Source organism: Geotrypetes seraphini, chromosome 2, assembly GCF_902459505.1.
Source record: "Geotrypetes seraphini chromosome 2, aGeoSer1.1, whole genome shotgun sequence".
Taxonomy (NCBI): Eukaryota; Metazoa; Chordata; class Amphibia; order Gymnophiona; family Dermophiidae; genus Geotrypetes; species Geotrypetes seraphini.
The window spans coordinates 1,577,615-1,592,767 of NC_047085.1; the positions used below are offsets into that span (position 1 = coordinate 1,577,615).

Consider the following 15,153-nt stretch of genomic DNA (forward strand, 5'->3'; position numbering starts at 1 on the left):
TAACCTCGCATTTTGCCTCTGTTTCCAGGTCATTGATAAATATGTTGAAGAGTAGCGGCCCCAGCACCGATCCCTGTGGCACACCGCTCGTGACTCCCCGCCAGTCTGAGTATTGGCCCTTCACTCCGACCCTCTGCAGTCTACCTGACAGCCAGTGCTTGATCCATCTGTGTACATCTCCGCCCACCCCGTGGTTCCACAGCTTCTTAAGCAGCCTTTCATGTGGCACCTTATCAAAAGCCTTTTGAAAATCGAGGTAAATGATGTCCATGGGTTCCCCTTTGTCCACCTGACTGCTTATTCCCTCAAAGAAGTACAGTAGGTTCATAAGGCATGACCTTCCCTTACAGAATCCGTGCTGGCTTGTTCGCAGTAAGTCATTTTTCTCGATGTGTTCGCAAATGTTGTCCTTGATCATCGCTTCCACCATCTTCCCTATAACTGAAGTCAGGCTCACCGGCCTGTAGTTCCCGGGGTCACCCCTCGATCCCTTCTTAAAGATAGGTGTGACATTTGCCAGTTTCCAGTCCTCTGGCACCTCTCCTGTTCTCAGGGATAGGTTGCAAACATGCTGCATTGTGCCTGCTATTTCCTGTCTTAGTTCCTTTAGAACCCTTGGGTGGATACCGTCCGGTCCCGGTGATTTGCCGCTTTTTAGCCTGTCTATCTGTTTGAGGACATCCTCCAGATTTACCTCTATATGCTCCAATCTTTCGGCCTGTTCCCCCCTCATGAGCTCCTTTGAGTCCGGTATATTGGATGTGTCTTCGCACGTGAAGACCGACGAGAAGAACATGTTCAACCTCTCAGCTACCTCTTTATCCTCCTTAATCACTCCTTTCCTATCCCCATCATCCAACGGCCCCACCTCCTCTCTCGCTGGTTGCTTCCCTTTTACGTAACTGAAGAATGATTTGAAGTTTTTCGCCTCCCTGGCCAGCCCCTCCTCGTATTCCCTTTTTGCCTTTCTTACCTCTCGGTGACATTCCTTTTGGCAATTCCTGTGCTTCTGGTGATTTTCCTCCGTTGGGTCCTTTTTCCATCTCCGGAAGGACACTTTCTTGTCACTTATTGCCCTCTTTACTTCAGTTGTCATCCAAACCGGGCTTTTTGACCGCTTGTTCTTACAGCCTTTCCTGAAACTGGGGATGTACAGGTTTTGTGCTTCCTGCAGGGTGTCCCTGAATAGGGTCCAGGCGCTTCCTACAGTCTCCATCCTAAAGCTGTTCTTGAGCTTCCTCCCCACCATTTCCCTCATGGCAACATAGTTCCCTTTCCTGAAGTTGAGCGCAGTAGATGCGGTCCTCCTCACTATGGGTGTCCCTCTTTCTAATGTGAATCTGATTGCGTTGTGATCACTGTTACCTAGTGGTCCTCCCACTTCCACCCCTCTTGCAGGCCCCCCTAATCCGTTAAGGATGAGGTCAAGAGTAGTTCCCCCTCGCGTCGGTTCCTTGACTAGTTGTTCCATGAAGCAGTCCTTCACAGCTTCTACGAATTCCGTTTCCCTGGTGCAGTTGGAGTGACCCGTACTCCAGTCTATCCCCGGGTAGTTGAAGTCCCCCATCACTGTTACATTTCCAGTACTGCATTCCTGCTTCAGTTCCGCTTCCAAGTCGTGTCCAACTGCATCCGGCGTACCAGGTGGACGATAATACAGCCCCAGTTTTATGTCTGCACCTTTGGTTCCCGGCAGTTTGACCCATAGTGATTCCAGCCCCTCTGCCTTCGTCGCCGTATCCATCCTGACCGAGTAGATAGAGTCCTTTATGTATAGTGCTATGCCTCCCCCCTTCTTGTGGGTCCTGTCCCTCCTGTAGAGCTTGTACCCTGGCAACGCCACGTCCCATTGATTGTCCTCTGTCCACCAAGTTTCCGTAATTCCAATTACATCCAGGTCCTCCCCTTTGGCCATGACTTCCAGTTCACCCATCTTGGCCCTGAGGCTTCTTGCATTTGTGTATAAGCACTGTAGGTCCCGGCGTCTGTCCCCCACCTCTGCTTTTACCTGGACCTCCTTCCCTTGAGTTTCGGGCTGTTCACCCGTTAACTGTGCCTCTGCTTTACCCTCATCCTTTACCCTTGCAAATTTATGCCTCCTCGTGTCCCCTCCCCCCCTCCCTTCCCCGCTTTTCCTCGGGAATTTCCTGCCCTGCCAGCCCCCTCCCATGTTCTTGTCCCCTGGGCCTTGGTTTGATCCCTCTTACCTTGTGGCTCCTCCTTATTGCCTTCTGCTTGCATTTTGGTTCCACCCCGCCCCCCTGAATCCCCCTGCCACTTAAGTCCCTCACAGTAAGTTGCTGTTACCTGGTGCTTCCCTCGCTGTCTGATCTCGAGCTCCATCGGTTCCCCGTCCTCTTCCCTGTAGTTGTCTTCCCGTTCAGCATCCTTTCTGGATACCGTTGTCCGAAGCGTCATCAGGTCTGCTGTCGGCTTTCCCCCTCTCCTTAGTTTAAAGCCCTCTCGATCTCCTTCTTCATGTTGGTTGCCAGTATTCTTGTTCCCACCGTGCTCAGGTGCAGGCCGTCCCGCCTGTAGAGCTTGCTCTTTCCCCAGAAGGACGACCAGTTCCTCACAAAGTGGAAGCCCTCATCTTCGCACCATTTTCTCAGCCACGCATTCACATCCTGGAGCTCGGCCTGCCTCCTTGCATCTGCCCTCGGGACCGGCAGGATCTCCGAGAAGACTATCCTCTGTGTCCTCCGTTTCAGCTTCCTTCCCAGGACCCTGAACTGGTCCGTTAGCGCAGGCATGCTGAAGTTCCTCCGACTAACATCATTTGTTCCGACGTGGATAATTACTGCTGTCTCCTCTGTTTCGGCTCCGTCCAGGATCCTCTCGATTCTGTCGGCGATGTCCTTCGTCTTGGCCCCTGGGAGACATGTCACTAGCCGGTCCTCTCTCCCTCCGGCCACATGACTGTCCACCTCCCTCAGGATCGTGTCTCCTATAACAATTGCAGTCTTCCCCTTTCTCAGTAGCCTCCTCTGCCTCAGGTCCGTATCCTTGGTGTATCTTGGTGCTCCTCCCTCGGGGTCCTGGTTCGCCTCGGCCCCCTCTGTTTGTTCGGCCTCTCCACTGGGTCCATCCTCCGGTGGGTTGTGGCTCTCATCATCTAGGGATGCCTGTCCGTGATGCTGCTGGTCCTTCTCCTCCACCCTCCTGTAGGCTTCTTCGATGTATCTCTCAAGGTCCCTCACCTGATCCTCGATGGAGCTTGCTGTGTCTGGTTCCTCAGACGCCTGGCCTGGCTCTTCTAGGGCGTACAGCCCTTCCAGCTCCTGGACCCTGGCCTGCAGTCTCCCGACCTCCTTTTTCAGGTTCTCCAGTTCCCGACACCGACTGCATATGTACTCCCGCCTTCCCGAGGGGAGGTAGTCGTACATATGGCAGTCCATGCAGTACACTGGAAAGCTCCGCTGTGATCCGGCTGCCTCCATTTCAGTCTATCTGCTCTGCTCTTTCTCAGCTCTCCTACTCTGGTCTCCGCTCCCTCCTGCTACTGGTGTCCTCTCACTCTGCCTGCTGGTGTCTCTCACTCTGCCTGCTGCTGCTGCGTCCTCTCTCCCTCACTCTCTGTCTGCTGCTGTTGTCCTCTCCCCGACTCCCCTCTGGTGTGTGCTGATCCTGTAGTGCCTTGGCCCTTCTCAAGGCCCTTCGCAAAGGCGCTCTCGCTAAGGCGAGCGCCTTTGCCGCTCGCCTTCGTGGCACGCCCCCTTTTAAGAGGGAGCCCGGGCTCTGACGCTGCCTCTGCCTCTGACGCGGTGGGGGGGCGGAGCTAACTCTCGCCGCTTACCCCTGCTGCTAGCCTGCCTGCCCGCCTTCTGCCTCCTTCGGCGCTCCCCTCTCCTGCTCCTCCGGGCCTCTCCTGCTCCTTGCCGCTCTCCTGCCTGCCTGCACGCGGTCAGAGATGCAGGTCGCGCTCCGGCTCAACTCCTTTAAGGGGGAGCCTGGGCGCTGATGCTGCCTCTGCCTCTGACGCGGTGGGGGGGCGGAGCTAACTCTCGCCGCTTACCCCTGCTGCTAGCCTGCCTGCCCGCCTTCTGCCTCCTTCGGCGCTCCCCTCTCCTGCTCCTCCGGGCCTCTCCTGCTCCTTGCCGCTCTCCTGCCTGCCTGCACGCGGTCAGAGATGCAGGTCGCGCTCCGGCTCAACTCCTTTAAGGGGGAGCCCGGGCGCTGACGCTGTCTCTGCCTGTGACGCGTTGGGGGGGCGGAGCTAACTCTCGCCGCTTACCCCTGCTGCTAGCCTGCCTGCCCGCCTTCTGCCTCCTTCGGCGCTCCCCTCTCCTGCTCCTCCGGGCCTCTCCTGCTCCTTGCCGCTCTCCTGCCTGCCTGCACGCGGTCAGAGATGCAGGTCGCGCTCCGGCTCAACTCCTTTAAGGGGGAGCCCGGGCGCTGACGCTGCCTCTGCCTCTGACGCGGTGGGGGGGCGGAGCTAACTCTCGCCGCTTACCCCTGCTGCTAGCCTGCCTGCCCGCCTTCTGCCTCCTTCGGCGCTCCCCTCTCCTGCTCCTCCGGGCCTCTCCTGCTCCTTGCCGCTCTCCTGCCTGCCTGCACGCGGTCATCTCTTTTAGAGAAGCATAGCAGGGGCTCTTCACCAACATAGGCTATGTTTCGCCCAGGGGGCTTTATCAAGGTATTTTCCCCTGACAAAAAGAAAAAAGAGAGTCACCATAAAAGTTTCAATCATATCATTTTCACTTATAGTTTACAGCTAACCCATACAGACATATCTTCAAGCCCATATCAGTAGCCAAAAAAACAGTTTATATAGAAAAAATCAAAGAATCTTAACAGATACCTTTGTTATGCCGGTTCCATGAGACTGTGAATAATATTTCTGAAATTACCTATTTGGTTACTCTCGATATCACTTCATTATATACTCAAATACCTCAGTACGCTGCTTTACAGATTGTTAAAGAAACTTTGGAGAATATGGATCTGGGCCGTTTTAAAGCAGATTGGCTCATGAAATTAGCTATGTTAGTAGTTCGATCAAATTATTTTTGGTATCGAGGTGACTTTTACTACCAGACACAAGGAGTCGTGATGGGGGCAACCCTAGCACCCTCGGTGGCTAATCTTTATGTCTCTAAATTTGAATCAGATCATATATACTCAGCACCAATATTTCAAAATGTCAAACTATGGAAATGCTATTTGGATGACATATTAATCTTTTGAGGTGGATCATATGTAGATTTGGAATATTTCCTCACATGGATGAATACCTTGGACCCGCATCTCACCTTTACTATGACAGTTCATCCTACTAAGATTGCATATTTGGATATAATGATTCTTAAAGATCAATCAATTCAAACAACTCTGTATAGGAAGGAAGTTGAACGGAATAATTTTTTACATTTCTCGAGCTACCATCCATACTTTCTTAAATATAACATACCAGTGAGTCAGTTCCTGAGAATCAAACGGATTTGCTCTGATCGAAATGAGTTTGAAAAACAGTCAGAAATAATGACTCAGAGATTTCGGGAGAAACAATATCCTAAAAAATCTATCAGGAAAGCATATCTTCGTGCTAAGTATGCTAATAGATCATTATTGATTCAAGAAAGTAGGAATAACAAAAATAATGAGATTGATGAGAATATGATCTGTGTGCTTCCCTATACTGATGTAAGTAATAGTTTTTTTCAAAGTATTAAATCCCATTGGCCTGTGTTACAGCTGCATCCATGCTTTCAAATATACCCGACTGTCTCTTTTAAGAGAGGTCAAACTATTGGAGAATTTTTGTCTGTACAAAAATTTGAGGAAAAAGGTGAAACTGCAGAGGAACAACAGTTTTCTCAGGAAATCTGTGGGCAATGCCAGTGGTGCTCACAAGCAATTGTTGGCCCTGAATGGAGTGACCCAGGCTCTAAGAGGACTTTTAAACTAAAGAAAAATACTTCATGTAACAGCACTCATGTCGTATATGCGATAATATGCCCCTGTGACCTTGTCTATATTGGAAGAACTAGTAGGAAAATTATGGTTAGGCTAACGGAGCATAAATCCAAAATTAATAGCGGAAGTCTGGAAGCGCCGCTCGTGCAACACTGGCAGGTCATGAGGCATAAAATAATAGATCTAAAATGGAGAATCGTTGAATGTATTGAATGAGGGTGGGAACCATGTAGAGCGTTTAAACTTTAAAGAACAACAACTGATTTTTTCCTTGAACACTGTTAAACTGAATGGTCTGAACTCTGAAGTTGAATGGATGACATTAGTTTAAATCTCCCTCTGCTGTCTTGGATTTTGATTGGGTACGTTTGTATGAGATCATCACGTTGCCCCCTGGGATAAAAAAACGCCGCCGCCATGTTTCTGCTTTACACACTATCGGCAGTATTCATGGAACCGGCATAACAAAGGTATCTGTTAAGATTCTTTGATTTTTTCTATATAAACTGTTTTTTTGGCTACTGATATGGGCTTGAAGATATGTCTGTATGGGTTAGCTGTAAACTATAAGTGAAAATGATATGATTGAAACTTTTTATGGTGACTCTCTTTTTTCTTTTTGTCAGGGGAAAATACCTTGATAAAGCCCCCTGGGCGAAACATAGCCTATGTTGGTGAAGAGCCCCTGCTATGCTTCTCTAAAAGAGATGTGTACTTTTTTAACTTTTCTATAATTAAAATATTTAAATAAGAAAAAGAATTTATAAAAAATATATAAAATAAGACCGATGAAGACTTTAGTGCAAACAATTCTGTGAATGAAATGTTCTCACAGCCTGCACTGCTCAGGTCTTTATCTGCCATTATTTACTATGTTATGTTACTATAAGCACAGAGGATCCATAGCTTTGGTGAGAGTGAGGGGTAAAGCCTGGGATAGCATCAGAGGATCCATAGCTGTGGGGGGAGTATGGAATAAGGAGAGACGATCCTTAGCTGTGGAAGAGTGGGATAAGCATAGAGTTTCCTTAGCTGTGAGGAGTTATGATGTGGAGTATACTGAAGGAAATTCATAAATGAAAGGTGGGGGGGGGGGGTTGAGTCTTTATTTACTTTCATGTCATGTTTCTGTGAACTTGTTTCATCTCCCTACTTCTGGGGTAGGCATGTGAATGAATGCACTTATTATTCTTATAGACAGAAATCCAGTTTCCTGCCAAGCTACATCATTGACATTCGAGAGCTAGATGAGAAGCTGCTGAACATTATTGATCTGCAGTTCCTCTATGGCTACTATGAACCCACATTATTGATTCTCTTCGAACCGAATCAGACCTGGCCTGGGTATGTGTTTTCTTATTCTCTCCTCCTGTTACTGACCTGATCCTTGCTTATCAGATCTAGCTGGACTATATTCTATTCCAATTCTTGTGATTTATAACCTGCATTAATCTCAGTAGTTGATTCTAGGTGGATAACATCGTAAGTCCCTAGAACCCATGTACAGGAAAAATTTACAACAGATACAAAACAGTTAAACATTCACATCATCACAAAACCATTGAAGAAAATAAGTTTCTAAAACTTTTCAGAAAAGAGTAAGAAAAAATGTATTGTAACTTCACTGGAGGAGGAGAGTGTGGTGTAGTGGTTAGAGCTACAGCCTCAGCACCCTGAGGTTGTGGGTTCAAACCCTGTGCTGCTCCCTGTGATCCTGGGTAAGTCACTTAATCCCCCAATTGTCCCAGGTACATTAGATAGATTGTGAGCCCACCGGGACAGATCGGGAAAATGCTTGAAGTACCTGTATGTAAACTGTTTTGAGTGTGGTGGAAAAACTACAAAAAGGCAGTATACAAGTCCCAATCCCTTTTCCTTCCTCCCCCTAGTTCTCTAATATCCAAAAGAAGTATCTATCAATGACTTTAAACAAATAGATTTCACTGAAGGATGACCAAGTTTGAAAGAAGATTGATGACATGATTAGTATGGTTAGTTGCAAAGGAAAGATAGTAAGTCAAAACCTTCTGGTCTCATACTGAATAGTAAATTATATACTGTTGTAACCAATTTAAAACTATCTCTCTCCTTAATAGAGAGCCAGTGTAACTGTCACAAAAGCAGAATAACCTGATCATATCTTTTGCCTCTAAATCAAGCAAGCTGCTGTGTTTTGGAACAGTTGTAATCTATGCATCAATTTCACCACTGTACCAATACATGTATCCGGGTTAAAAACGTCTGACTTACATCGGACTCATACTTACGAACTGGGATCCTGCCTCTCCCTTTCTGTGCCAATGCGCTCCCTCTTCCTCCCTTCTGTGTCCCAATGCACCCCTTGTTGTCCTTCCCTCTGTTCTGTGATCCAAATTCGTGCCTCTTTCCCTCCCGTGGGTGTTAACCTCTGCTGGCTGGATGCCTTCTCCCAGCTGCACTACTCTTCGGAAAGCTGAGAGCATTTGCTCATGCCTGTGGCTGACCTGGAAGCCTTCCCACAGACGTCAGAGCCTTATAAGATCAAGAACATAAGAATTGCCGCTGTTGAGTCAGACCAGTGGTCCATCGTGCCCAGCAGTCCGCTCATGCGGCGGCCCTTAGTCAAGGACCAGCGCCCTAACTGAGACTAGCCCTACCTGTGTACGTTTTGGTTCAGCAGGAACTTATCTAACTTTGTCTTGAATCCCTGGAGGGTGTTTTACTCCACGACAGACTCCGGAAGAGTGTTCCAGTTTTCTACCACTCTCTGAGTGAAGAACTTCCTTACATTCGTACGGAATCTATCCCCTTTCAATTTTAGAGAGTGCCCTCTCGTTCTCCCTACCTTGGTGAGGGTGAACAACCTGTCCTTATCTACCAAGTCTATTCCCTTCAGTACCTTGAATGTTTCGATCATGTCCCCTCTCAATCTCCTCTGCTCGAGGGAGAAATGGCCCAGTTTCTCTAATCTTTCACTGTACGGCAACTTCTCCAGCCCCTTAACCATCTTAGTAGCTCTTCTCTGGACCCTTTCGAGTAGTACTGTGTCCTTCTTCATGTACGGAGACCAGTCCTGGATGCAGTACTCCAGGTGAGGGCGCACCATGGCCTGGTACAACGGCATGATAACCTTCTCTGATCTGTTCGTGATCCCCTTCTTTATAATTCCTAGCATTCTGTTCGCCCTTTTTGCCGCCACGGCACATTGCATGGATGACTTCATCGACTTGTCAATCATAACTCCCAAGTCTCTTTCCTGGGAGGTCTCTCCAAGTACCGCCCCGGACATCTTGTTTTCGTGCATGAGATTTTTGTTATCTACATGCATCACTTTACACTTATCCATGTTGAACCTCATCTGCCATGTTGATGTCCATTCCGCGAGCCTGATTATGTCACGTTGCAGATCTTCACAATCCCCCTGTGTCTTTACTACTCTGAATAACTTTGTATCGTCAGCAAATTTAATCACCTCACTCATCGTACCAATGTCTAGATCATTTATAAAGATGTTGAAGAGCACGGGTCCAAGCACCGAGCCCTAAGACACCCCACTGGTGACGCTTTTCCAGTCTGAGTATTGTCCATTTACCCCCCACTCTCTGTTTCCTATGCTCCAGCCAGTTTTTAATCCATGTGAGTATTTCACCCTCGATTCCATGGCTCGCAATTTTCCGAAGTAGTCGTTCATGCGGAACCTTGTCAAATGCCTTCTGAAAATCCAGATATACAATGTCGACTAGGTCACCCTTGTCTATCTGTCTGTTTACTCCCTCAAAGAAGTGCAGCAAGTTCGTCAAACACGATCTGCCTTTGCTAAAACGGTGCTGACTGGTCCTCATCAGCCCGTGTCCATCAAGGTGATCAATGATGCGGTCCTTTATCAGCAACTCTACCATCTTTCCCAGTACCGAGGCCTGACTCACTGGTTTGTTGTTTCCCGGATCTTCCCTCCCTTGAACCTTTCTTGAAGATTGGCGTAACATTTGCCACCTTCCAGTCTTCCGGAATCTTTCCCAATTTGATTGACAGATTGGCTATTAGTTGAAGCAGTTCAGCTATGGTTCCTTTCAGTTCCAATGTCTAGCAGCTTAATCTGTAAATATGATGCTAAAGAATCTCTTATAGGTAACTTTTCTAGGGTTAAGATAGTGAAGCATTAGAATCTCCTCAATCCGGGTCAATATTTCTAGCTGACAAATGAGTGGGTTAAAATGCCGGGATGGAAAGGGCCTGAAATAAAGATGGGCCTATACTATTGTCCATCCGGGCAAACCAGAGATATCGATGAAGAAATGGAAGCCGAGATGAAGCGAGAATGCAAAAGCGGTAACATGGTTATTATGGGAGACTTCAACTACCCTGGGATAGATTGGAGTCTTGGAAGCTCAAAATGCGCTAGGGAGACAGAATTCCTGGAGGCTATACAAGATTGTTTCATGGAGCAGCTTGTTAAAGAACCAACGAGAGGAAATGCCACTCTGGATCTAATCCTAAATGGGTTAAGGGGACCTGCAAAGGAAGTAGAGGTAGTGGGACCGTTGGGAAACAGTGATCATAACATGATCAAGTTCAAGGTTGAGGTAGGAATACCGAAAGGAAAGAGAACCATAGCGACAACTTTCAACTTCAGGAAAGAAAACTACGAAGCAATGAGGGAAATGGTAAGGAAGAAACTTAGGAACACTTCCAAAAAATGGCAAACGGTAGAACATGCCTGGTCTTTTCTCAAGAACACGGTGAGCGAGGCGCAAAATCTGTATATCCCCAGATTCAGAAAGGGGTGCAAAAAGAGTCGAACAAAAGACCCAGCGTGGATAACTAAAATAGTGAAGGAAGCGATAGGCAATAAGAAAAACTCATTCAGGAAATGGAAAAAGGACAAAACTGAGGGGAACTGGAAAGAGCACAGGAAGTATCAAAAAGAATGTCACCGAGTGGTTCGAAAAGCCAAAAGAGAGTATGAAGAGAGGCTAGCCAGGGAAGCACGAAATTTCAAACAGTTCTTTAGATATGTTAAAGGGAAGCAACCAGCTAGGGAGGAGGTGGGACCGCTGGACGACGGAGACAGGAAGGGAGTGGTGAAGGAGGAGAAAGAAGTGGCAGAAAGACTTAACATGTTCTTTTCGTCTATATTTACAAACGAAGACACATCCAACATACCAGAACCTGAGCAATTCTTCAATGGAAATCAAGCAGAAAAATTAACATCCATGGAAGTGAGCCTTGAAGATGTACGCAGGCAGATAGAAAAACTAAAAACAGACAAATCCCCAGGTCCGGACGGAATCCATCCAAGGGTTCTGAAGGAATTAAAGGAGGAGATAGCGGAACTACTGCAGCAAATTTGCAATCTATCCCTGAAAACAGGCACGATCCCAGAGGACTGGAAGATAGCCAACGTTACGCCCATCTTTAAAAAGGGATCAAGAGGTGACCCGGGAAACTACAGACCGGTGAGTCTGACCTCAGTTCCGGGGAAAATGGCGGAAGCACTGATAAAAGAAAACATCGATGAATATTATGAAAGAAACGAACTTCTGATAACCAGCCAACATGGTTTCTGCAAGGGGTTATCGTGCCTAACGAACTTATTGCACTTCTTCGAAGGAATTAACAAACAGATGGACAAAGGAGTCCCCATAGACATCATTTATCTAGATTTCCAAAAAGCCTTTGACAAGGTGCCCCATGAACGCCTACTCCGGAAACTGAAGAACCATGGGGTGGAAGGAGACATACATAGATGGATCGGAAACTGGTTGGGGGGTAGGAGTGAAGGGCCACTACTCGGACTGGAGGAGGGTCACGAGTGGTGTCCCGCAGGGCTTGGTGCTCGGGCCGCTGCTATTTAATATATTCATAAATGATCTAGAAACAGGGACGAAGGGTGAGAAAATAAAATTTGCGGACAACACCAAACTATTTAGTGGAGCTCGGACTAAAGAGGACTGTGAAGAATTGCAAAGGGATTTGAACAAACTAGGGGAATGGGTGACGAGATGGTAGATGAAGTTCAACGTTGAGAAATGTAAAGTATTACATATGGGAAACAGAAACCCGAGGTACAACTATACGATGGGAAGGATGTTATTAAATGAGAGTACCCAAGAAAGGGACTTGGGGATAATGGTGGACATGATAATGAAGCCGACGGCACAGTGCACAGCGGCCGCTAAGAAGGCAAACAGAATGCTAGGCATAATCAAGAAGAGTATTACAAACAGAAAGAAAGAAGTTATCCTGCCATTGTATCAGGCGATGGTGCGTCCGCATCTGGAGTACTGCGTCCAATATTGGTCGCCATACCTTAAGAAGGACATGGCGTTACTTGAGAGGGTTCAGAGGAGAGCGACGCTGAGAGATTGGAGAAACTGGGTCTCTTTTTCTTGGAGAAGAGGAGACTTAGAGGGGATATGATAGAGACTTATAAGATCATGAAGGGCATAGAGAGAGTAGAGAGGGACAGATTCTTCAAACTTTCTTTTTTTTATAAATCTTTATTCATTTTAAATCTTTGAACAAGTGTACAATAAAATCATCATTTAATATACAACATCACTTAAACTCTACAATTTCTCAAGAAAAAGATTATATCCCACCCTTAATGGGTACTGCTTTGGTACGTCCTATTTGTAAGGGCTATACTAGTCTACCAGGCGCTACAGAAGGAGAAATTAGGTTCTTACCTACTAATTTTCTTTCTGTTAGCCTGGTAGACTGGTTTAGTCTCCCACCCTGTCTGTCTTTGTGCGGTGATTGCGTGTTTTTATTTTGCTTGCGTGCAGATTTTGGGTTTTTCTGCGGGTTCTAGAATTGAACTAGGGCCAGGGAGATTTAAGAACAGCAGCTATGGCTCAGCTGGCTTAGCTGGTGAGCTGTGGGGATATTTTCTATAGCAAGATTAACCTTTTTCTATCGTGTGTCCTGGATGACGGGACATTCCAAAAATGACATAGACAGTGGATAAACAGTCTGTATGAACTAATAAAGAGCCAGGAACACAAAATATTTGAATTTACAGACTTATGACTTATTTACATTATGCTTACAATAGCCGTAAATGATAACGGTGAATAATACAAAACTTTGCTAAACTAATTATGATTGGAACCAGCGTAACGTAAAATTTATTACGATAGGAAAAGGTTAAGTTCTCCACATGTTCCAACAGTTGTTTACAGATATTTGTTGTTTTTACACTTCTGTTTGGAGTGTGTTTTACTGTTTTCAGTTAGTTTTTCTAGGTTCTGCTTGGCTATTCGACAGACTGGATTTCTAGGGGGGAAGCTATACTGATATACAAGTTTGTTCTCAGTCTCCACCTGCTGGTAGCAGTGGCGTATATAACCCATTCGTAAGGACTATACCAGTTTACAGGCTAACAGACATTCCTAACATTTTGTTTGCTTTCTTAGCTGCTGCCATACACTGAGCTAAGGGTTTCAACATATCCTCAATGTTGACACCTAGATCCTTTTCCTAGGCAATGAATCCTAACATACAACCCAGCATCACATAGCTATAGTTAAAGTTCCTCTTTAACACATGTATTATTTGTATTTGCTCAGATTAAACATCATCTGCTATTTTGATGCCCAGTCTCTCTGTCTCACAAAGTCTTCTTGCGATTTAACATCTTTGAATAACTGTGTGTCATCAGCACTGCTGTGCCAAATTCCTCTGTCTCCCATCTTCTGGTGTGGGATTCCTCCCATTGGTTGACTGGAATAACAGGACTCAAAGAAATGAATGATTTTGCTTTTTTCCCTTTGCAGACGGGTTGCTGTACGTCAGGACACCTGCAGCATCGTGGCCATTTCCCTCAACATCATGCAAAAGGTTCACCCTGTCATATGGTCTCTCAGTAACTTGCCTTTTGACTGTACTCAGGCTCTTGCTGTACCCAAGCCAATAGGTGAGTGTGTAGGTCAGCTGCTGCTGCATGTCTGTATCTAGAAGAAGATAGGAAAGTACAAGAACTGTATCTGTTATAAGAATAGATCAGTGTCTTAAGTTAAAACTGTTTTCTGTGTCACCTGATAGACTGGTACAGTTCTTTACTGATTCGTAATATCTCACTGTGACCAGCAGGTGGAGACTGAGACCAAAACTTGATTGTAGTATATTAGCTGAGGCTCCCCCTCCTAACCCAGCCTTTCTCAGTCTCCGAAGCAGGTGAGATTAGGAAAATTTATGGCTCCCCCTGTTAGGGTTGTTGGAATTTATTTAGGACTCCTGCTCCCCTTTTTGGTGACGGATGGAGCTTGGGGGATCCGTCCGACCTTGGGGGTGTCAAACCCAGCGGGTCATGTGCTGGGTCCCTCCCCCCTTCCTCCACCTCCCCAAGTTTTTGTAGACATGCCTCAGTTGGCAGCCTGGCCACTGATACAGGTCAGGCCTCCGGCTTAGAGAGCCAGTGGAGTCTGTTGTGGGGAAAAAAGAATCCTGAGGCTTTGCCGATCTAAAGGGCTCTTTCCCTTTAAATTTACTGTATTTTTCTGCTAACCGGCATTTTTATTCTAGCTAGGTCGCGTATGGAGCAATGAGCACTTTTGCAAGGGAAAAATGCTTGAGTGCCTGAATAGTTTGTAATCCGCATAGAATTGTAGGCTATGCAGAATATAAATGATTAAATAAATAAAAATAAAATCTCATTTGTTTTATCATTTTCATTGCCCTTCTCGTACCTTTTCTAATTCCACTATATCATTTTTTGAGATACAGCAACCAGAATTGCACACACTGTTCGAGGTACAGCTGTACCACAGAGCGATACAAGGGTATTATAATATTTTCAGCTTTGTTTTCCATTCCTTTCCTGATAATTCCTAACATTCTATTTGCTTTATACTTTGTCAAATGCCTTTTGAAAATCCAGATATATATAATATCAACTGACTTATCTTTATCCACATGTTTATTCACCCTTTCAAAGAAATATAGTAGATTGATGAGGCAAGATTTCCCTTGATTAAATCCATGTTGGCTTTGTCTCATTAATCCATGCTTATGCATATGAAGTAAAGCCCCAGTTTAAATTGTTAACTTTGATTTTCAGAAATTGGATTTGAAGGAGAAATTGATTTTCTATAAACCCACTAGATCGTTACCTTCTAGTCAAGAAAATTTGCTTTCTTGACTGAGCATGAATGAGAAGACTGGCCAGTGGCTGGAGGCATATTGCCAACTTATGCATTAAAGAAACGGCGCCAGGAAGAAGGAAATGGCTCATGGGCTTCAGCATCCTCACCAGCC

At 46.1% G+C, this 15,153-nt stretch overlaps 1 protein-coding gene across 1 annotated transcript in view; it reads left to right on the top strand.

The window, feature by feature from the left end:
- CPSF1 (cleavage and polyadenylation specific factor 1) overlaps positions 1 to 15,153 on the top strand; it is a 406,695-nt gene that overhangs the window by 56,270 nt on the left and 335,272 nt on the right. The window contains exons 7-8 of the mRNA XM_033933046.1: positions 7,114 to 7,260; positions 13,674 to 13,813. Coding sequence (XP_033788937.1) covers positions 7,114 to 7,260; positions 13,674 to 13,813 — 287 coding nt within the window. The remainder of the gene's footprint in view (positions 1 to 7,113; positions 7,261 to 13,673; positions 13,814 to 15,153) is intronic.